Source organism: Alligator sinensis, unplaced genomic scaffold (assembly GCF_000455745.1).
Source record: "Alligator sinensis unplaced genomic scaffold, ASM45574v1 scaffold215_3, whole genome shotgun sequence".
Lineage (NCBI taxonomy): Eukaryota > Metazoa > Chordata > Crocodylia > Alligatoridae > Alligator > Alligator sinensis.
In genome coordinates this window covers 1867765-1890949 of record NW_005842175.1, presented here as the reverse complement: position 1 = coordinate 1890949, position 23185 = coordinate 1867765, and the positions used below count along the sequence as shown (strand labels likewise).

The 23185-nt window shown below is 48.2% G+C and overlaps 1 protein-coding gene across 4 annotated transcripts in view; it reads left to right on the top strand.

The window, feature by feature from the left end:
• Positions 1 to 17711, top strand: part of TOM1 (target of myb1 membrane trafficking protein) — a 20176-nt gene extending 2465 nt beyond the window's left edge. The window contains exons 3-16 of one of the 4 annotated variants that reach the window (XM_006025989.3): positions 617 to 695; positions 1402 to 1551; positions 1910 to 2044; positions 2439 to 2585; positions 4100 to 4216; positions 4784 to 4917; positions 5921 to 5954; positions 6166 to 6274; positions 6720 to 6840; positions 10079 to 10154; positions 10654 to 10716; positions 12715 to 12774; positions 13586 to 13625; positions 13745 to 17711. In XM_006025989.3, the coding sequence (XP_006026051.1) occupies positions 617 to 695; positions 1402 to 1551; positions 1910 to 2044; positions 2439 to 2585; positions 4100 to 4216; positions 4784 to 4917; positions 5921 to 5954; positions 6166 to 6274; positions 6720 to 6840; positions 10079 to 10154; positions 10654 to 10716; positions 12715 to 12774; positions 13586 to 13625; positions 13745 to 13893 (1414 nt within the window). In that variant the 3' untranslated portion in view covers positions 13894 to 17711. The remainder of the gene's footprint in view (positions 1 to 616; positions 696 to 1401; positions 1552 to 1909; positions 2045 to 2438; positions 2586 to 4099; positions 4217 to 4783; positions 4918 to 5920; positions 5955 to 6165; positions 6275 to 6719; positions 6841 to 10078; positions 10155 to 10653; positions 10717 to 12714; positions 12775 to 13585; positions 13626 to 13744) is intronic. The other 3 variants (XM_006025992.3, XM_025206851.1, XM_025206852.1) reach the window with 3 other exon arrangements.
• Positions 17712 to 23185: the final 5474 nt, after the last annotated feature.

Genomic DNA, 23185 nt, shown 5'->3' with positions numbered 1-23185 from the left:
AGGAATGTTAGCAACTTTGTTATACCTTGTCTCTCTCTTTCAGCATTGCAGCTGAAAACTCAGGCTTTGTTTCTTCCTGCCCAATGTTTGCTGAGATTGCAGAATAAACTCTCTCTAAAGAGGTAGTGTGGTCATTTGTGGGGGAAAGGAAGGAGCTTTTGCAGTTATCTGTTCTTAACATCCTTCTTCCCCACATCACACCCCAGTCCTTTTTTGGCTCACATTGATAGAGCAGTGTATCCTCAGTTCCCACCACCTTCCTCTGCTTTTGTGTCCTGTGCCAGCTGATGAATCCAAGAGCAGTGCCACTCATAGCATCATCTCTTGTCTGTGTACATGCTCACTCTGTCCCTGCACCTTGGATTGTCAGTGGTGTCAGTACAGATGCCCATGGTGCCAGGAAGCAAAACTTGCTAGTGTAACTATTGTTTCTGCTGCAGAGCCATCAGAGCTGCCTCACCTCTTGTTGTTTTGAGCCATTCCAAAAACAGGGAAACGGGGGGACAGAATCACTAGCTAACTGCAAAGCCTTGGAACCTGGACGCCACATTGTTATAGTCTCTGCTACCAGACCTAGTTTTCTGTGTAATCCTTTCTCCATCTGACTTCCCTGCAGGCCCAAGGATGCCTTCCGAGCCATAAAGAAAAGGATTGTAGGGAACAAAAACTTCCATGAGGTCATGCTGGCTTTGACGGTTAGTGCTGTGGGCCTTTTCTCAGATACTGGAATCCTGCTATAATGTTAGGTCCTTAGGCTCTCTGCTTCCAGCCTTTCCTATCTCCAGGGTTTACCACAGCACTGCCACATTGGGCTTAAGCTCAATTAAAAAAGGAAAAACTACAGAGCTCAATTAAAAAGGGGAAAATTACAGAACTAGGGGGAGTCTGGGTGAATGGCTTTCAGAATCTGGGAGTGGGGAAGAGGAGTCTTTGGTCAAGGGTCTGTGGCAGCTCTGGAAAGGGGTACTTGCATCTTCAGAGTGGGTGGTACCCTGAGAGTCCTGCTGTCTAGTGTGGGAGAGACTGTGGTGCCAAGGCTACCACTTCAAAGGCATGTGGTAGATACTGTGTACTTTATTTGGAACGTGGAGGCATGAGTAGGGGAGAAAGATACCAGCAGATGGGATTTTTCTTTTAGAGCCCTATGTATCAGATGACCCTTCATAGATTCAAGTAAGGCAACTCCACCTCCCTGCTCCTTCAGCCAGGAAGGTGAACCAGGCAGTATCTTATAATGACCCCTTTTTCCCATCTATTTTGAGGCACTTGGGAGCTGTGATGTGGAAATGTCGCTGTCTACAGGCAAACTCTGGGGTGGTGACTTTTTCCCTCTGGGGGAGAGATGCAAACAGGCCAGCTCAGAGAGAACTGTAACCAACTAATGCTTGTCTGACTCCACAGGTCTTGGAGACCTGTGTCAAAAACTGTGGCCACCGCTTTCACATCCTAGTGGCCAGCCATGACTTCGTGGAGGGTGTCCTGGTGAGAACCATCCTCCCAAAGAACAACCCACCCACCATTGTGCATGACAAGGTGCTGACCCTCATACAGGTGAGACAGAGGAAGGGCAGCCCTGCAGGCCCATCTGGTGGGCAGGGCCCCTGTTTCTTCTCTATTAAAAACATGTGATGTGCTGGTCGTAGAGGGCATTTGAAAAGCAAGGCAACAGGGGTGGAACTTCAGTATCATGTACAGCTGTGCTGACTGACAGCATGGAAGCCACTGGGCTTAACCTGCCTCATACTTCCAGCCGCTAGAACGAAGAATGGGACCTGGATCTCTTGCTTGGCAGTACAGAGCACTTAACTTCTAGAATATAGTTCCCAGCCTGGTTTATTGTGTCCTTAGGTGCTGGAATAAAAGGCAAATGGTGTAATTTACAGCATACACTGTCTCCTTCTCTCCCCAGTCCTGGGCAGATGCATTTCGCAGCTCACCAGACTTGACAGGTGTCGTATCTGTTTATGAGGACTTGAGGAGAAAAGGCCTGGAGTTTCCCATGACTGACCTGGATATGCTGTCTCCCATCCACACACCACAGAGGGTAAGTGAAGCCTGCATAGGGCCTCTGGTAAAGCACAAACTGGCTGCTGCTATATGGGGATGATGAGGCTGGGGATGAGTGGCTGAGGCTGCCTGTAGCACACAGAGATCAAGGTGGGTTGAAGGGTCTGTGATAGCAAACTAATTGTGGGGCTATGGTGTAATGTAAAGTCGCTGCTCCTGTAGTACAGGAGCTGTGGAAGCTGTGTAGTAAGGGGCTGCAGCTGTGGAGGAAGAGGTGAAAGGGAGAAGCAGGTGGAGCTGCTGGAAAGAGACAGTGAATTTTATGAACATTACCAGCCTTATTGCTTTTGTGTTCTCATCTGTGAAAAATATAATCAATCTCTCTCTCCCTGCCCCCCTTATGTACTATTAATGCATCACTCTGTCTCTAGACTGTTTATAGCCCTGACTCCCCATCAGGACAGAATTCACCTGCTGCCAACTCCCCTCAGGGAATGGAGTCCATTCTGCACCCTGTGACTCTGCCAGCAGAGCCAAGTACCCCCAGCGATGCACCCATCACACCCACGCTAGAGCAGGTAAGTAGAGTGCTGGCCCAGCATTCCCTCACCTTGAAGCTGTCTGTTTTAGTGCAGATGTTTCTAGGCTCCCTGCTGCTTTCAAACTCCAGAGAACTCATCCCAGTCCCATGGGAGTGAGCTGGGAGGTCACCAAATGCTGTGTGGTGACATTCCCAAAGGAATGATGTAGGAGGGACCCAGTGGGCTAGCGAAGAGATGGTGTCTCCTGAAGCATCTGCAAGATAATTAGGGGTGCTGGGTTATACAGGGCCTAAGGGGATTCTTGACATTTCATCTCAGCAACTGTTTGCACAACAAATGCCTCAGTTTTGTCTGTTTGTCCCTTCTTCAAATGATTTTACTCCCTGTCTTGGGAGTCCACTTTGCGCAGTGATTATATTTCCAGAGGCAAGTGTTTCTCCCTTCTCCCCCATCCTCATTCACATTGAGCCAGCATAACATTGAATTTTGCTCTGTTTTCCCTAGAAGGAATTAATTCTCCAGCTTCTAGAAGGCTGTCCCCTAGCATGAGCTAACTGCTCCTCAGAGTCTCATTAGCAGCCTTTGCCACTGAGGTGGGAGAGGGAAACCTCCTTTAACTGTATGCCCAGCACAGGCTCACCTGTGGATTGGGTTTTTTTTTTTCTTTCTTCTCACACTGTTGTTTTGGAAATAAAACTCTCTCTCTTCTATGGAAGAGCCACTGGTTTGGAAGGGGGAGCTAGATCACTACAGCCATCTGTGCTAGCTGGTAAAGTGTAGGGATGAGATTGAGGCCTGGTATCAGAAGATACTGAGGATAATCTCAGTTTGATCCCCAGTAAATAGTTTCATAGTTGGTAGGGTCAGAAGGGACCTGAGCAGATCATCAAGTCCGACCCCCTGCCCTGGCAGGAAAAAGTACTGGGGTCAAACAACCCCAGCAAGGTGTTCGTCTAACCTCCTCTTAAAGACCCCCAGGGTAGGAGCCAGCACCACTTCTCTTGGAAGTTGGTTCCAGATCCTAGCCGCCCCAACTGTGAAGTAGCGCCTCCTGATATCCAGCCTGAATCTGCTCTCTGTCAAGTTATGGCCGTTGTTCCTTGTTACTCCCGGTAGTGCTCGGGGGAACAGGGACTCTCCCATTGCCTGCTGGTCTCCCTTGGCCAGTTTATAGATGGCCACCAGATCCCCTCTCAGCCTCCTCTTGTGGAGGCTGAACAGGTTCATATCCCATAGCCTATCTTCATAGAACCTGCCCTGCTGTCCCCGGATCATGCGGGTGGCCCTCCTCTGGACCCTCTCGGTGTTGTCCACATCCCTCCTGAAGTGCGGTGCCCAGAACTGGACGCAGTACTCCAACTGGGGCCTGACCCAGCCTCCAACTGGGGCCTGACCAAATGGAGTCCCACGGAATAGTAACTAGAGGGCTTAGAGTTTCCAAGACTCCAGACCAAGCAGTCAGAGTCCAGTCTCCAGCAGTGGTTCTTTTAGGTCCTGAACAGCCTGTGTGAGATCATATGCTAGTCAACCCTGTCCTCTCTCATTCACAGATTGGGAAGCTGCGCAGTGAGCTGGAAGTGGTGAATGGGAATGTGAAGGTGATGTCCGAGATGCTGACAGAGCTGGTTCCATCACAGGCAGAGCCATCTGACCTTGAACTGCTACAAGTAAGGAATCTCCAGCAGATGCCAGAGTTGGGGGGAGAGAAGAGCCACTTGGGTAAAACTTGGCCAAGTGCTGAGTCAATTAACTGAATGGCATCCCACACACCACACAGGGAGAGCAGTTGCACATAGATGATTTAGAAACAGCAAAAGTTGTGTGGGGTGGATACATCAAGGAAAGATGAGACAAAATTAAGGGGAAAATTTAATCTGAATAGCCCAGGAAAATCTACGTGGCCAAGGAGTAGCCTGTCAGTGGGGTGACCTTGTATTCCTGACTGGGCCTTTCTCCCTAACTGGTTTAGCTAGAAGCCTGAGCTCAGCTTTCCACAACTGAGAGATCTGACCAGACCAGTTACCAACAGGCCTAGATTCAGTTTACTTTGCCTGGGTGAGCCTCTCACACCACTACCCACAGGGCCTGGTTTTATCTTCCCCTGCCTTCCCTAGAGGAAGACCCATTGGAGACAGAGTAGTCTGTGGCTATTAAGTCCTGCAGATCTATGATTTTTTGAGTTAACCTTGCTCCCCTGGCCTGACCTATGTGGTTGCTCCCCCTTGCTGTGGCAGGAGCTGAACCGGACATGCAGAACCATGCAGCAGCGTGTGCTGGAGCTGATTCCCCGAGTCCTCCATGAGCAACTGACAGAGGAGCTGCTACTTGTCAATGACAACCTCAACAATGTGTTCCTGCGCTACGAACGGTACTCCTTCAGTCATGCTGCCTTCCTGCTCCTCTTCCCTCTTCTCCCCAGCTGCCCCTTCTCCATCCTGGGTATTTTATGTTTGCCCATCTTTCCATGAAAGTAACATTCCAAGTGTATCAAACTGGGGCCACTCTCTTCCATCCTCAGTCCTCTGCACTCCAGCTCAAGGGGGTTTATTCCCTTCCCTTCCCTTCATGTCACTTAAAGGACACAGAGCTCTCTGAAACCTAGCATAGTTAAGGAATTCCAGTTTCTTCAGCTAGTGGCACACAAGGAAGTGCCGTGGCCAGCATCACATCTGGCTGCCTTTGATCCCCCGGCCTGAGTGGCCAGGTACTCAGTGACAGCTGGATTAACTGGAGGCAGCTGTCATGAATCTAAAAGGCTCCAACTCATGCCTCTAGAGCAGTCTTGACTGCTATCACTTCCTCCTCCACAGTGCATAACTTTTGTATAAGTTTTGCTAGGACATAGAGAAACCTTTATGGCACAAGACTGGCAGAACAGGTGGGAGGAGGGAACTGCCTGCAAACTACATCAGAGGTCCCCAGTGCAGACCACATAGCCTTGATGAAAATACCCAGTGGTAGAAGCCACCCCAGTTGTACCAACCTTTCCTGTAATTCTAGTAGGAGACAAAGGCAATTCATGGATTTAGTTGAGGGATTCTCCCTTTTCCCCATCAGAAAGACAAGCCGCCCCTCTGTCACTTGGGATGGGTGTTGCTCCAGGAAAGTGTAGACCCCTCCCTCTGCCCTTTCTCCTGAAACACCACCCCTACAGTGCCTCAGAGGTCTGTTACCCTGGGTGGGAATCAGGCTGGCAAATGAGGTTCCTCATTCTTCTCAGGTATGAAAGGGCAGATTGAGCCAGCCTGCAGCCTTCAGGGATGGGAAGCAGAGTGGTAAAGCTGGAAGGATGGGGGCGAATGCCTGCTAGAGATGCTTAGCAGCCATGGAAGCTTATGCCACTGAAACTCTTTGTATTTAATCTCTTGCAGGTTTGAGCGTCTCCGGACTGGCCGGTCTGCTAAGGTAACTCAGAACTTCCTTCCCTTCTGAGCATGTTGCAGGTAACTGACTCTAACCGCAGTCACCCCTAACAGGGAGAGATGTGGCAGCCTGTATTTTTTGCTCAGACATTGAGGGTAAAAGGGAAAGCTTGTGGCCAGGGGAATGGGTAGGGATCAGTAAGGACTAAGCCCAGCCTGCAGGAATGGAGAATGACTTTTCCTTTCACCCAAAGGTCCCAAATGAAGTGGAAAACAACTTAGTGAACCGTGAACCTAGTGCCCCTTCAACAGTGAGGCAGCCTGAAGCCACCAGCAACCTCTCTGCTCAGCTGGCTGGGATGAGTAAGTAACCAAACAGTGTCCCTCTCCTGGGCAGGGACCTCTTCAGGGTCAAGATGTCCAGGTGTTCATCTGCTAACCTTTGTACAAAGTTGTCGAATTATGAAGTGAGCTAGAAACTGGGGCAGTGGTGTTGTAGAGTGACTCTTTCTCGTCACAGTGTGGTTCAGATAAATGCTTAACTTCGCTTTCTTTTCACGGTCCTGAAGGGTGAGGGTGTCGGTGATGCTGGTGCTGTAGCCTGAACTGAGAACACCCCTACTGAATGACCCTGGAGCTGGCTCCCACCATCTACCCAGTGGCAGGCTAACAGTGGACCCCAAGAAGAAGTTTAACTTGCTCAGTTCAGAATCAAGCTTTCCCAGTGCCACCTCACGCCCTATGTTGTCAATTGTGGGATTTCCTCGGTGCTGAGTATTTACATTGCTCTCCTCTTGCCTTCCTGTAGGTTTAGGTTCTGGCAGTGTCAGTGCTGGCCTACGGTCCCTAGACACCTCTGGCAAACTGGAAGATGAGTTTGACATGTTTGCCTTGACCCGGGGCAGTTCACTGGCTGAGCAGCGCAAAGAGTGAGTGGCGGCTATTCTGCTCTGGGAATTGGAGGGGGAAGTAGGGAGATGGAGATGAGAGCTTGTGGATGGGGAGGAAGGTGACTCTAGGTTTCACCTCTCTGCCACAGATGTGTGTCCTCTGTATGTTAGGCTGGGCAAGAAAGGATAGAGATGTGGGATAGGAATAATTGCGCTTGGGCTTTCCTTGAATTCTGGGCTAATATAATACCCTCAGTGGGAACATAGCAGAACTTGGGACCCCTGGATCTGAAATCATGAACACCTGCTGGAAGGCATAAGTGCGACTGGGAGTCGGGAGTTCTGGGGTCTACTGCCAGCTGTGTAACATTGGACTGGTCATTACACCTTCTTGTGCCTCACTTTCCCTATTTCCCTATCCCTAGAAATGGTGATACTTTATTTAGCAATATATTTAAGATCTGCTGATGAAGGGCAACTCATGGCTAGCTAGTAATATTATTGCCTGGACTAGATCCCAGCTTCTGCAGCCCAGACCATGAACAGAATAACCCCTCACAAACAAGCCGTAGGAGAGTGGTACGGAACCACAGTTTGCTTCTTCTTGGCTTTAGAGACTAGATCTGGATGCTCCAGCCTTCTCTGAAAATCTGTCCACCTTCTCTGAAAGACATGAGAGTCTGTGCTCTCACCCGTAACTCACAGGAGTGCTGGATCCCTTTGGATGGTCACAGCAGGACTGTAGCAGGTTCTCTTCCTTTACAGTCAGTCTGTCTCTACCCCTGTTCTTCCCAGTCTGAATTGCATTTTGCTTCTGGGAAAGGGAGCAGAGGTGAAATCGATGACATGCACAACATTAACTGATGGATAAGGCTACTAAGAATCACAGTGCGATGGAGTTTTAGTCCTGTGGGTGGAGCTGGCTAAGGGACGTGCTTTTTTCTGAGAAGCAAGAAGTCTGACTTCCCACACAGCATTTGGTCATATATATCCCATTGCCCTGAATGAGACCACTGGTCTATCTAGCCTGGTGTTCTGTGTTTGATGATGGCCAGTATAGATGATACAGGGCAGGACTGTCCAAATAGTAGTGTGTGGGTTGCATGGGGCCCCCAGGCTCAGATTCCTTCCTCCAGCATCTGCTTTGTGCCCCTACTGCTGGTGCAGGAAGTACAGCCCATGAAGTTGGTGGGGCGGTGGGGGAAGCTTACATGGAGGGGGAGCTACACAGCACACAGCCCTTGGCCACTTGGAAGTTGGACAGTCCTCATTGAAAGGAAAGGAGTAAACCCTATAATGTGACTCATTACACCACAGCCCTTCTTGGGCATAGACTGACTTGCCGTCCTCTAGCCACAAGCCCGCTCCGTTCTTGCCTAACCTGCTTCGCTTGCAGTGTGCTGAGTGAAAATGTGCAGTTGTCATCAATGGCCTGGTCTCTGGGATGTCCACAAAGGCAGGGTTTCTGATTGGTACTGAGCTCCCTCAGCTGTTGATGGAGGCTGGGTGTGCTGTGGGTTTGGGGGGGTTTGTGCTTGAACATATGCACCCGTGCACTGATCGGGAAACCAGGCTGGGTTCCAGCCTGTTCTGGACACACCAGGCAGAGAGTGCTCAGCACTAACCATCTTAACCCTGGGCTCTGAATTGCTGTCATGTATGCAGAGGGCTATAACCCAAAAGCAGCCCCTGAGAAAGACTGGCACATGCAGGGTGCTGCATGGAGGTCACTCCTGATGCCAAATAGGGGGAGTTGGATGTGCAGCAGGGCTGTGTGGATAGAAGCAAGAGAGGGATTGAAGCACTGGAGCCAACAGCACCTGATCTTGTAATGAAACCTAATCTCCTGGTGCCTGTTCAATGCGTTCCCTTCCCCCACCACATTGGACAGCCCTCGGGGGAGCTGGGCAGGCATGGAAGTGTATCCTCTCCAGCACAACCTGATCCTTCAGGAAAAAATACTTGTGATCTTTCCAGTCGCATCTAACGAGGCATCTTCTATTTATTCCTCACCACCCACCATTAGCCTGCCCTGGCTGCCTCTCCAATTGCTTTTCTGCCAGCCAGCCTCTACACTCGCTGACCTAGACTTCTTAGCAACCCCTACATTCACTGCTTCACCCTCTCTCTGAGCTGATCTACTCCCACATTGCTTTTGGACCTAGGACACCAGCAGGAAGCCCATGGTGTCCCCCTCTCCTTCCCATGGCTTGCAGCGCATGAATACCTTGGTACAACAGTGCTGGAAGCAACTCAGGCCCTTCATTCCTTTCTTCCTCATCAGTGGCATGATAGCAGCACTCTATTTCATCCTCAACGCCATCATCCACAGCGGGCCCTTCACCGACGAAAACTTCTTTGAGAAGTTTGACCGCAGATGGCCCAAGCCTCTGACCTCCAACAAGAGCAGCTCCATGTGACGTTCCATCAGCGCTGCGGGAGGGACACGGACACAGCTTGAGGACTTACAGACATACTCGGAGGGGGACTGTTTTCCTGGTGCAAGGACTATCGTCCCTTGATTGAATGGTGACTGCAAACTCACAGCCTCTGCTTGAGAAGGAGCGTCCTAAAGGAGCAGAGAACTATGTGGTCTCTGTGCATGTGTAAATATGTGAGGGAGAGGGATAGGACTTAGTGAGGGAAGGTAGCTGTTGAGAAGAGAGAGTATTGTGTTGGCACACTTGGAGATCGTGAAGCCAGAGGGATTCCTTTAGTTTAGATCATCTTGTCTGACCTGTGGTGCACAGGCCTGTGAATTTCAGCTTCTAGAGGAATTTTTGGCAGGGGGGTAGGTGGTCTGCTTGTGTGAAGTTTTTAGAAATGTATCTGTAGGGAAGAGGGGGAAGACATGTGAAGGGGTCTGCCTAGGTGAAGGCTTGTTTGTATTTCTCTGTATTGCTGTGATCCCCCATGCAGCATTTGTAACCCTTTAGACAGCGTATGTCATTTTCCCCCTTTCTGTGCTCAGTCCACAGAGGACATCAGTCTATTATTACTCTTAACCTCTTGCTCAGGCTGTAAGGATCCATGCACTTTGCTATGTAGGCAGACCCATTACGGTTGCGTTTCTAACCAGCAGGGGTTCGTAAACAAATGTGCAATCTAATGCTCTCAGCACTGTGGGGGAGGGTGTCTTCAGGGTCACAACAGGAGCGAAGTAATGCAGTCAGCAGCCCTGAATAGTTCTATCTAGGAACTCCATTGGGAGACCAGTCCTGCGCACCTCTCCTGCTGCTCATATGTTGGGTCTTTTTTACATGTCTCTCTTTTTCAGGGTGAAGTATGAAGATCCCCAGGCAACTGAAGGGCTCGCTGGAGCCCTGGATGCCCGACAGCAGAGCACAGGAGCAGTAAGTGGCTCTGGGGCATTGCATATATCGCCAGTAATGGGTTCACCACCCTGCCCACTAACAGTGTCAGCTGTGAGGCTCTGTAAGCCTAGTCCTTAACTGTCTAAGAGGGTTGACCTCCAGCTAAGTCTGGCCTTGCTTTGGTACCTGAGGGGCTTGTTTCATTATGTCCCATTTTCCAATTCCCCTGAGAAGGTCAGTCAGGGCAGGTGTACATTTCTTCTCCATCTCCCTCAGCATGTCCTTCTGAAGCTCTGGAAGGTCTGGAATTGACATGCTCTCTGCTAACAGGAGTCTCTGTAAGTCTAATGGAAATGTCATGGAGAGGAAGGATTATGGAGAATCCTCGAATCAAGTCCTCTGCCATCTGCATAGGAAAGATTCGTGACCACATTGTCAAACTTCCCTCCTCTCTCTCTCCACCTGCCTTGTATCTGTTTCTACCTCTTCCCCCTCCCTCTTTGATAGCAGCTTTCAGTGCAGACTCTCTCTTGATTAGACGGAGACCAGTGTTTCCACCGATGGAACCCCAATCACTAACTGGATGGTACGGCAAGGAATGGTGAGGATGTGCCACAACCAGTGGAGAGCCAAGAGAGCTGGGGCTGTTGGGCAAGGGGACAATACTGAGACAAATGTCTGAGGGGACACAGACCAAATTGGTGTTCATGAAGGGCTCCTGTTCTGGGCTAGTGGTAGAGACAAATTGTAAAGAAGCCAGGCACTCTGCCCACCTTCTCTGTGCAACTAGTGTGAAATGTTTGCAGAGATTGGACCCAGAAACTCGAGATCCCAAATCCCAAGTTTCTCCTTGAGCTGAGGGCCCAAGCTGGCTCAGGTGCAGAGGTTTGGGGCTCATTCCATGCAGATAGACTAACCCAAGCCAACAGTGAATGTGGTGGTGCCCCAGGTTGAGATGTGGATGGTTGTCACCTTTGATGTTTGTTTAGGACAAGCTTCCCTTCTGAGTACACATGCAGCACACGTGTACCCTGTTTGGGATGGTGGTGTCCTCTTCAAATAGCTGGATGGCTCTAACCTTCAAGCTAATAAGTCTAGTCTTTCAGCTCAAGCAGTAGAGCAGGGGTGGGCAAAATGCAGCCCAGGGGCCAGATGCAGCCTGCCAGACCATTTTGTCTGGCCTGCGGGGGCCCCCCCCCAAATTAAGAAAATTTATATTTATCTGCCCCTGGCTGCCTATCATGTGGCCCTCGATGGCTTGCCAAAATTCAGTAAGCGGCCCTCCGCCCAAAATAATTGCCCACCCTTGCAGTAGAGGCTCCTGCTTTTTGATGCGGAGGCCTCAGTTTGGTCCCTAAAAATGAGCTGCATAAGGTGTGACTGTGCTCTCACGGGAGATCTCTTGTGCTGCAGCTTCAGCAGGGCACCGCCCAGAGAAAGGTGTGGGCTGGTCTGGGTAGTCCCCGTGTACTGTCCAGTGGCTTCTTTAAATATTTCCCTTGTGTGTCCTTGTCTGGTGCAAACCTTCTTAATCTTGCCCTTTGCCCCCAATCATGGTCATGCCCCAAGGGCTGCTTTTCCCAGAGGGATTTTATCTTGACCTGGAGAAATTGCAGCAGTTCAGGGACTATGACCAGGCTAGAGGAGTCTGCTCATGGGCAGAGAGAGGATGCTATTTTTCTTGGCCTTGCCATTTTCCTCATGGAGAAGTCCCTGGATTTTTGCACACTAAGGGACAACATCTTTCAAGATATCTTCCCCTGCTTCTGCTTGCAGCTGTTGTGGCACCTCTCTCGCCTGGTGTTGGCGCTTGCTGTCAGGGACAGGGCTCTGGGGTTTCGGAGCGGCCTTAGGAAACTGAATATCCTAGCTGTTTAGAAGATTTCATCTCCCTTTTCATAATGGAACTGGCCAATGGTGAAAGTTCATTATTACAAATGATTTCCAAAAATGGGGAAGAGTCGTGTATCTCCACCCTCAAGGCAGAACGCATCTTTCTGTAGCATTTCCATAGGTTAGCTTAAGGTATGTCAGCTACTGCAGTTTGTCTGCCATTAGACCTGAGATTTCTTACCAGACCTTCCCTTCTTCCTCTCTGATCAAACATGGGGCATTATGGTGACAAACCCGTGACATCACAGTTGTTTCCAGTGCTCTAGGCTTTAATATTCCACATGGGCCGATAATTTCACTGTGGAACAGTGGATGGAGACAATCTCTTGTTCTTTGGATATAAATCTACAGTAATAACAGAGGGAATGTGCCTACTATATTGTAGCTTTCTATTTAAGTAGCCTTACCCAAATCTCATCAAGTCAGAAAGCTGTCCTATTGGGCAGAGCAGTGCCAGGCAGGGTTCATTCATCTGTGTGGTCCAATCCCAATGCCACAGTGCCAGCCATGAAACCCCAGATACCTTTAAAGTCCTGTGCTTTGGGCATACCGTGGTGCTGTCAGTGGGATGTGCTGTGACTGGGGCGGCTAAGAGGATGTAGGGCTATGCTAAACACATAGCATGGGACAGAGCAGGTCTTGCAGAACTGGGTTGGAGTAACATTCCTTCCACCTGTGCCTCAAACTTCTCTTTCTTCTGCCCCAGATCCCAGTCCCCCAGGCTGCTTTCATGGAGGACATTGAGCAGTGGCTCTCCACTGATGTGGTAAGTGAGGGGCAAAGCTGGGCTGCTTCTTGTAACTCTTCAGTTTCTTCTCAGGAAAAGCAATGGGCTATCTCCTGTGGCCTCTATAGAGGCTCAAATCTTAGGGATGCTGGGGATAACACCAAAGGACCATTGTAAGTGCAAGTAGGGCCGTGTTACTTGAGAAGTAGTTCCCCTCAATAGCCCTTCATCTGACCTTGCAACACTGACCATCCTGTGTTCCCTGTTTCCCTTCCACATTGCCACCACCCAGTTTCTCCCTTTTCCCAGCCCTTCTAAGCTGCTGCTCCACCTCCCCTTTTGTGGAGCCCGATTATGAAAACTTCAGCACATACTTAGCTCTGTGTGTGCGCATAGCCCATGTGAAGTCAGCTGTGGTGTGGTACTGGACTCCACTTTGCCTTCCAATGTGGGGGAGAGGACAGGTAACAGGGCTGGCACAGACTGAGCAGCATGACTGACACCGCTGTGAGGGAGCAAGCGAGTGCAGCCCAGGTCACCAAAGCTCTCATCGTCCTGTAGAGAGGAAGGGGCTTGGAAGAACATCTTTGTTGTGATACAAAAGCAGAGGGTGATGGCCTGGGGGACCACTGTGACCAGGCCTGCCAGCTGGCTGAGAAGCTTTCAGGGAAATGTGATCAGGGTGTAGTGTTTTCACTCTCCTGTCATCACTACCTGGTGTTTGTATTGGGTGGGTCACGGGGTTATCATTGGGGCTGGGCATCATTGTGTACATGCATATCCACACAGGGTGCCCTGTGTCTCTCTTCTCATCTGCCCTACTTCCCAGCATGGCTTTGTTCTTCCTCAGGGTGCTGAGCCAGAGGGTGCAAAGGGTGTCACTAGTGAAGGTAAGGGCCACCAGTTCTTTTCCTTCTTTTCTTCCTGGAGCTGTTCTGTCAACAGCTTAGTCTTCCTACCCCCTTGCTAATTATCTTTCTCTCTCCCTCTCTTCCCCCCACCGCCCCAGAATTTGACAAGTTTCTAGAAGAGCGAGCAAAGGCAGCGGACCAGCTGCCCACACTCCCCAGCCCTTCAGGAGGGATGCCCGCGCCCCCCGCCACCTCCAACCCTCATCGGAAGCGGGAGAAGGAAGATAATGCCATGTTTGCCTTATGAACCCTACAGACTGGTGTGCTGGAGCAAGAGGCCATGCGTGCTGTTCTGCTCTCTTCCTGCCAGGGGCTGGGAGAGGAAGGGCCCTGCCCCCTTATTTCCCCCCACTCCCCACCTCTTCCCGTTTTTAGGCTGCTTTGGGGTTAAGTTAAACATTGTCATATTCAGGGATGTAACAGAGCAGACTTGTGGTGGGGAGTTTGCAAAGCTGCTAGTCACACTGCCTGATGAACTGGGGGAGTACTGGGGTTGTTGCTGTGTGATATGAGCAAGCAGAAGAATTTCCCTGTCCCCTCCACACCCCCCAAATTAAATCACTGTAAACCCATGCTGAGAGTGGCTGCCACCCTCCATCCTCCCCTTGACAGGCTGCGTTTTCCACCGAAAGCTGGGGCCTCCACTCTCAGGGGCTGACTTTTGCCCATTTTCTACAGAAATAGGAAAGCAAGTGTGGTGCAGATGTTGGGGTGGGAAGAAGTGGGGGAGGGCATGGACAGTAATGGTCTGTTACTCTGTGTCCTGTTGCACAAGTGCACACTATCTGCAACATCGTCCTCTCCCCTCTTGCCCCCTCCCTCTACAGCTCTTTGCCTCCAGCATCCTATTCATCATGGGCCATATGGTTTTGCTGCACATAATCCAGGTACCCAATCTCATGGCTGGGGATGAGACTGCAAATGGTACTGAATCCAAGGGGTGGAGGGGCTGCATGCAGCTCCGCCTTTATAAGGAGGTGGTGGGGAAGGGGCAGGGCCTTCAGCAGACTCTTGAAATGATCTTTGATTACGACTCTCTGGATTCAACCTGTGCCTTTTAACTCAGTTTTACCTCTCTTCTATTATGGGATGGGGAAAGTGAGTCTCCAGCCAGCTTTACACTACAAGACCCCTGCCAGCAAGGCTTTGTAAGTCAGGGGAGTGATGGGGTGTGATCCCTGACTGACACAACAATGCTGACAGGGCAAAGGCAAGCATGCCTGCAAAACTGCACACTTCCCAGGTTGACTTGTTCAGCTCCCTAGAAGTGGTTTACCAAGGACAGAACAAGATTCAGCTTTGCTGGGATAGCTGGAACTGTGCTTGAAGCACTTAGCCAGGGTAGCATACTCCTGTTCCTATACTGGCAAACTGCTCCTGCTGTAGGCATAGCCTTAAGGGAGGGAACATTGAGGAGAGATAATACTTTAAACAAACTGTGCCTTATCCAGAGGTGGCAGGTGAGGGGTGCTCCGGGCCTAGAACTAAACTAATGCTGGTTATTCAGTGTAACTTGGGAGATTTGCCTTTTGTATTGCACATTAAACAAGCAAAGTTTGACCCCCTGGGAGAGTGTGTGCTCTCTGTGAAGTTACGGCAGGCGGGGAAGGCAGCTGGGGAGCTGTGCTGCTAAGCAAGAGAGGCACCTGGCTACAGTGTTGGGGAGGAAAGAGAAGGGGATGTGCTGCTGCTAAGAACAGGCACTGCCTCAGGTGGGGTGGGTAAAGGGTGAGTAGACACTGGCTGAACCTCCTTATTGCAGTTCCCAGCAAGATGTCTTCAGCCCAGCTAGGAATGTCACGGGAAGGCAGCCACTCTCCAACCTCCTTTGGCTTGTGAGAGCTGATCAGATATCAGCTACTACAATCTCTTGGTCCTTTTAAAGACTGACAGAGAAACAGTTCCTGTTAAGATGCAGTTTGTTCCCCTGTCTTGCTGCTTGCTACAAGGTACTATCTGGGTGGGGGTGGTGATGCTTGGGTTACTGAAAGGGCCCTTTTCCGTCTGCCTGAGAGGAAAGTGTAAAATTAGTTTCCCCGTGCACTGAATTCTCAGCTGCAGGTCAGGCAGGGGGCACAGAGAGAACAAGCTAGGATCAGGGTAGCTTCTCCTTTCCTTGGCAAACTAATTGGGCTTGGGGCTTATGAGGTGGCCCCTTCATGTTTCCAAGGCAAAGTGGGCACCCAATTGATTTTCTCCTTGATACGGGCTGGCCTCTGAACCAGGATTCCCCATTCCAATAACCATAGTGGTGGTGTGCACTACCTTTTAGTTGCCTGAAGAAGGAGGGAAGAAAGTTGCAGCGAAGAGAAGATGGGAGAAAAACCCCTTCCCCACTATCTGCTTCAGAGCAGGACTGGATCTAAAGCATCAGGATACGCTGCAGGTTCCACCTCATTCTTTTCTGAACATACTTTCATCTCTGATCTTTCTTATGTCCATTAGTTTGAGGCAGGCTCTGCAGAAAAATGGAGAAGGATTAACAGTCATGCTCTGTTCCAACCTCACCTCATTCCCTCCCAACATGTTAGCAGCTGGCGTGTTTTTAAACCTCCTTCCCAGTGTCTCATCATCCTGAAGCCAAGAGAAGGCTTATTTCTTGTGTTCGACTCCCAAGACAAATTTCCCTCTCATGCTATCCCTGAGCTGGGACATGTATCCTCACTGCTAAATCATACACCACTTACCCAGGTCATTGTAAGAGTTAATCAGAAAAGTCTATAAAGTATTTTGTTGCAGAAGAGCAACAGGTGAGTAAATGTGTCCACTCTTGATTACTGGAGGGCTTGCAGGTAGTAGAGCAAAGAATCACAGGGTCAGAATGGGCCTTGAAGGCCATCCAGTCCAAACCCAAAGCTGTTTTAACTACAGATTTCTGTTACAACACCATTTTCACACACTCAGGACCTTACTTTACAGTTAGGGCTGCCAGGCTCTGAAATGGGCTCCCAAGTGAGGTGGTGCTCTCTCCTACCTTGGGGGTCTTCAAGAGGAGGCTGGACAGATATTTGGCTGTGATGACCTCGGCACTCATTCCTGCCCAGGGCAGGGGATCAGACCTGATGGTCTGTTTAGGTCCCTTCCAACCCTAAGCACTATGATACTGTGACCTGCTGTTCTCCCTTTGGGTCTGAAGTGAGATAGCATTGCAGGACAGCAAATGATGCAGGTGACTGTTTTTTAATTAAAAGAACCCCATTTCCAGCCTCTACTGAAATCCCTTTTTAAAGGAACCACAAAACCAGCTGTCACAGGATCTAATGCCCTTTTTGGTGGGTGGGTGTGTTGGGAGGGGGGGTGGAGCTCTTCATTGGGACTCCCTAGAAAGAAGCAGCCACACCAGGGCTGGCTTCAAGGGGGTCCTCTCAGCTGAGGGAGATCAAATAAGGCTTCTTGGGGAGTCCTAAGGAAGAGCTCCCTTTCTCCATGCCATCCCTGGGGTAGAGATGGAAAAAGGAAGAAAATCAGTATGACCAAAGCATTCTTGTACTCAGTTTTTCTGGGCTGGGAGAGGGGTGTTTGTTCCCAAAAGCTTGCAAAAAAGTTTTTTCCAACTATTTGAGCTGGTCTAATAAAATATACCAGATTTACCCAAAGAACCTTGTCTGTCTCTTTCTAGGATGTTTTTGGGTGTGAAGCTAGTGCTTGTGAAAGATGCCAGCCTATTAGAGGACAGGGATAGATGAGTAGAAATCCTGACCAATGTGACACTGAAATATCCCAAGATTGCTGCAGCCATGCTCTTAAATATTTATTCCTGACTCAAAGGGGAAGAAGGGTGGCAGTCTGACCCATGTGGGATGGAGGGAGGCGGGAATGGAAAATGGTACATGCTGTGGATAAAAGAAAGATGGCAAACAATTTGGATATACAACTTTGGTCTGAAAGAAGGGTTGCTCTCACACCGGACCCAAAGAATAGACTTGGCAAATTGGAGTGCTGTGCCTGCCAGAGCTCTATGTGGAAGATGTCCTAGTAAGCCTGTGTGTAAGCTGTTTATTGATTTATTATATTTTTTTTTCTGTCATACTTTTGTTCTAAATAAATATTACTGTGTTTGTGGAAGTTGGCTCATCACTCTCATGTCCCTGAGGAAGGATAGCTCTGGAAATGTTGAACTACACTTGGATCCACTAAAGAAGCTGTAGTAAGGAGTCAGTAGCCTAAAGCCCCAGTCTGGAGGGAGGGGAATGCAGGTCATCTCTCTCAGAGAGGTTAATACCAGTGTCCTGGGATTTAAATAAGTACGCTTAAGGCAATTGCAAAAAGAGTTGCATTTAGCCCCCAGACTCTGCCAGAGACCACTGAAGCAGTACAAGGCACATTTGCTCAAGCACCAGTGGCAACCCAGAACTCAAAGAGCAGGTCACAGCCCTGGGAAGTGAAGGCATCTGTTTGCTGAGAAAACACTTGCAGTATGGGCATTGGAAGTGCCAGCTTCCCCCCACCGCCACTGCCCCACCAATGGAACGTAACTCTCAGCTGGGTCCACTTGTGAGCTGCAAGCGTCATTCTCTCCGGGGCCATTCATTCATTCCTTGGCTTTTCTGGTGAAACTACCAAATGAGAGCACCAACTGAGAAGCACAAGCAGAAATTGTTTATGATGAGGGCACATGCCCCCTAGGAACTGAACTAATACCATCTTACTAACTTACTATGGGTGAACAGATGGCAATAACATTTGAATGCAGCCAATTGGAGTTGATTTGAAGTGGTGACCTACAAGTGAAAGGTTTGATATCCCATTTCCCATCTCTTGAGCTATGGCAATGAGTTGGCTTTTATTTTTGTTTTTCCCTTCTCAACAGCGTTTTGTTGGTTTAATGTGTGACTTGAAAAATGAATGTGGAGTAGATGTGGTCACAGATTTTCCTGCTGTTCCTAATTGCAAATCTCATTATGTTCACAGTAGAAAAAGAACTAAAGAAGACGTGGGTACTTCCAGGTAGCGTAAAATGTTATTTTGCTGCAGGATAATTCATAAATGTCATTGAATTTGAGCAGGATTTTACCAAGTCTCTTGCTCCTCACAATTCTGAAGCCATCCTTAAAATCACTTAAAGCAGGTGATTCTTGCATCATGGGCATGACAAAAATGCAAACAAATTGAACATTCCCCTAAGTTCATAAAAAAAATGAACAGGCATTCTCTAATGCTGATCTCTCTTAAGATAACTTTGGCCATACCTGTGCTGTAAATGTATTGTTCCCGGTGGCAGTGCCTTCAAGCAGAAGACACTTCTCTGAGTATGCTGCCTCTTTAACCGGGAGCTAGGTAGTCTCAGCTGCTCAGCTCCAATTAGCTTGAAGTCAGGCTAATTGGCAGAGCCATTTAACAAAGCCAATTAGCCCATCTTAGGCAGTGTACAGGACCAGCTACACTACTTATGGGTTAGGAAAAAGTCTGCACAAGGTAAGATTCATGGACAGACACTAAAGACAGTACATTTATGGTATAATAAAATAAAAGCCTTTATGTTATACAAGAAGCAGACAAGGTTCTTTGGGCAAATGTGATATCTTTTATTAGACCCATTAAATAGTTGGAAAAACTGTTCTTTGCAAGCTTCCAGGCACAAACACCCTTCTTCAGGCAGAGGAAGAGTTTTGTGTTCTGGTTGGAATAGAAGCCAATATTATACAAGGCGGCCACTAGAGGTCAGCAGTGACCTATTGGCCTGAATACCAGCTGCAAAAGATCAAATTTAAAAAGCCTAACATTGTTTATTGCTGATGTCCTGATTATCAGGCTAGCCAAACTTAGAAAAACTAGCAATTGAGTACAAAGACTTCCTACACTCTTGCTATTGCACTGTAACCATAGGCTGACTACTCTAGCATATACACACACACACCAGTGTTTGACTAACTTGCAAGGTCCAGGTCAAATATCATTCAACTAGGAGGCTAACAGGCATGGACTGTTTACAGGGGACCTAAACTTTACTTGCATTTCTTGAATTGTAGTGTGCAGAGCAGGTTCCATTCTGCTTAACGTTCACAAGATGTTTAATGGCGTTTGTATGTACAGTTTGTACGTACAGAGTGTGCGTACAGTTACAACTATCAGAATCACATTCTTAGAGGCAATGAAACTTATGCTCTTATATCTGATGTTAAAATCCAATAACTTTGGAGCTCTTTTTGAGGACTCTTAACTAAAAATGCCTCCGGTTTCCTAATGATGTAACCCTGACAATCAATAAAAAGTGTCCCCTTCTTTGCATACTAAGACATCTACCTCTGTCTGTTCCATATGACTTTCATGAGGTGAACCATTCAAATATCTTTCTAACATCTCTCTTTATTTTGAATACAAGCTTCTTTTTCACCAAATCAAATTTAAAACTAGTTCTGGTTCCCTTTAGATGATTCCTGCAATGCAATAGCCCATGTGTTATATAACTGATGTCCTGTTGTCCAAAAATAAAATGCTGGTATATTTGATTGACTTCTACCTCTCTTGTCCCTTGCTGGGTCATATACTGTAAAGAACTTGGCCATTCTGAAGTGACAACTGAACTTGATCTCCTCCTAGGTTATTGGTTTTGTAAGGTTGTGCCATGGGTCATTTCAATCAGCGCTTAACCTTGGGTTTTCAGAAGGGACTTGCATTTAACCTCTGACCTTGCTGACACAGGGAATTAACTCCGTGGGAGCACCTGGGCCTGTTCTGCGAGTGAAATTAGTGGGAACTGAAAGATAAATTATGAACAGAATTGTTGGTTTCCCACGCTTTACTTGCTTCTGCTGACTATGCCCATTCCTTAGCTGGGGATCTCTACTAGTCCAGATAAAAATGCAAGTAAAAGCACAGGGCAGAAGAGAATAGGGGCCCTGCAATCAAGCATGACAGTACATTTCTGCAGTACCCATCGCGCACTTGAGGAGCGCACCCCTAGGAAATGACTGGGCAGACTGTTCCACGGAAGTAGCCAGCCACCAGTAACTCTCCAGTGTCAGGGGAGCTACTAGCAAAGAGTGCACTTAGCCCTATTTCCTATAGGGCCTGTTACACTGTGCTGCCACAAGAGGCACTGCATGGCTGTCTTTTAAGGTCAATGGCACCAAAGCTGGGAAAATAGAGGTGTAATGCCATCAACCAGTGATGGCTGACATACCTCTCCATCTGCCAAAAGTTCAAGTATGGGATGCCCTGTGTGTTGAAGACTCAGAAATGGGGACAGAAAAATATTGTAATGAATTGGCTGGCTCCCTACTGGGCAATGTGTTAAGACCTTCTCCCCATGCATTTTTCAGTCAGCAAAGGTATTTCCAAGCAACAGTGTTGCCAACATAGTTATTTCATTCTTCCATCTAGACACTTTTAGGAGTTCCTAATGACAAAATGTGTATGCTAAGTTTCCTGTACTGGTTAAGCATGTATAATACTTGATAAAGTATTCTGCAACTTTTTTTTAATGACTTTGGAAGGTCTCCCTAGCAACACCTAGCAGTTTAGTGAGCTATTTTTTTCTTGCTTTTAGAGGTTGGACACCCCATTAATTGTCTCACTGTCATTCTACCATAGGGCACAAGGGGCTTGGCTTAGGAGGGGACCAGAAGCCTGGGAGCTGGCTCTGGAGAGAAGGCCAGGTAGCTTGTGGGGTAAGGACTGAACAGCTCAAAGCTGAGCTTTAATATAGGCTGTTGCTAGCAGACAAACAGATTGTCAGGAGCAGCTTCTAAAAGAGGATAAATGTTAAAAGGGTAGGGGTGGGAGTATAAGAGGTAACTGGATCTTGAGTTTGCTTTAAAGGAACCATTTACTTCAGTCCGTTGATTAGACTGATAGGTATTATATTGTCATGACTTGGCAAATGTAAAGGGGGAATAACAATTTTATGGGGTCAGGATTCCCATGCCAGTGCTTCCTCCTTTCTATCTGCAATTTGCCTTACAAAGTTTTGCAAACAGGAGGTAACTGAATCAGTCAGCAGATTGCTAGGTTGGTAAGATTCACTTCCTTGTTCCTGACTCCTGGGTCATTTGGAGTCACCAAAGCAAAAATAGAAGAAATAGGAGAAAAAGCATGTTTCGGTGCCGAAGAGCTTCCTGTGCCATTTGTCTTTGGAAGCTGTTTTGTAGGGTTACTTTTTCCATTTCTTCTTTCTTTCTGGGTCTTAAAGTTCCTTTTCTCCCAGTCTGAGAGTCCAGCTCTTCACAGCCTGATTTTTCAGAAATGCTGGGTATCCACAAATGCCACTAAAAAGCACTAAGGCCTTACTGGGGTTTTGTACCTATGATAATCAGGCTGTTGGTCTCTCAAGACCTAGAAGCCCATGTTAATGCTGGTTTCAGCTACAGACAGTTTTCTCCTACTTTTACTTTTCTTGCTTTTGTGTTGGAACTCAGCAGGCCTGCTGATGGTGCTATTTCTTGGACAAACATTTCTTGAGGACATAAAAGACCCATTTTTTCTGTCTAAAGGGTCATAACAGGTAGCACTTCCTCTGCTTTTTGCCTTGTTGTAAGGAAAACTTAGTTGGTAATAGAGGTTTTGCAGACAAATTCTTTGAGTGGCCACGTGATCCTTTCCTGTACGCTCATTTACTAGCTTTGCTCTGAAAAAGCCCATTTTGTTGATTGACAAGACCCATGCACAGAAGTGCTGAGTGGAGTGGGAGGACAGTATGTTGCTGTGGGTTTAGGATGGTGTCCTTACAGAGCTCCTTTTCTTGGATACTGCACTCAAGAGGCCTACAAAAATAAAGTACCTTGCTCATTTCAATGAGAGTTGGGCAGCTCATTCCTCTAGGTTCCTTTGAAAATTCCAGCCAAGTTTAACCAAGGCAGAGCCTTTGACAATGGCTGACCCAGAGTTTCATGCCTCCTTCAGAGGAGAGAGCTCTCTGCTTCAGAGTGTGTGCCTTGCTTATTCCTTGCTGCTTCTGAGGCAGAGATATTAGTTAAGCAGCGGGTCAAAAAGGTCAAAGGTCCACCCCAAATCAAGGAGCCCATCAGGCTAGAGTGACTAAAGGTGCATGATTTTCTGTAACCAATAGTGCATAGGAGAGTGATGCAGCCAGCCTCACAACCAGCTCCTAAAGACTCCTGAGCCCAAGTGACCAGGTATCATTTTACAACTGGCCAACCAGGGACAGTCTTCAGCCTGAATGCAGAACAAGGTTCAAACTCACACCTCCAGAGCCATAACAAGGTGCCTTAATGTATTTTTTCCACTACACTTGTTGGTAATAGATAAGAGCCTCTAACACAGGGCCCTGACAAAGAGGTCACCCATTTTCTCAGAGTAGGCTGAAAGCATCTGATACCTTCCAGGTCTTCTGGGGCTCCTGCTTTTTGAATCTCTTTACTTTGAACCCCAGGCCATGTTTTCAGTGATGGTGGTAGTTGTTAATTATTGGTGTTACCGTAGTCCATGGGAGCCTTTATTATGACCTAGGACCCCACTATACAAAGGTAGACCTTGGCCAAAGATAAGGATAAAACAAGTGAAATTAGATAGATACAAAATCCATGAGAGGCAACTCTCAGGTTTGCAGGGGAGGAAGAGCTTTAGCTGCTCCAGTTCAT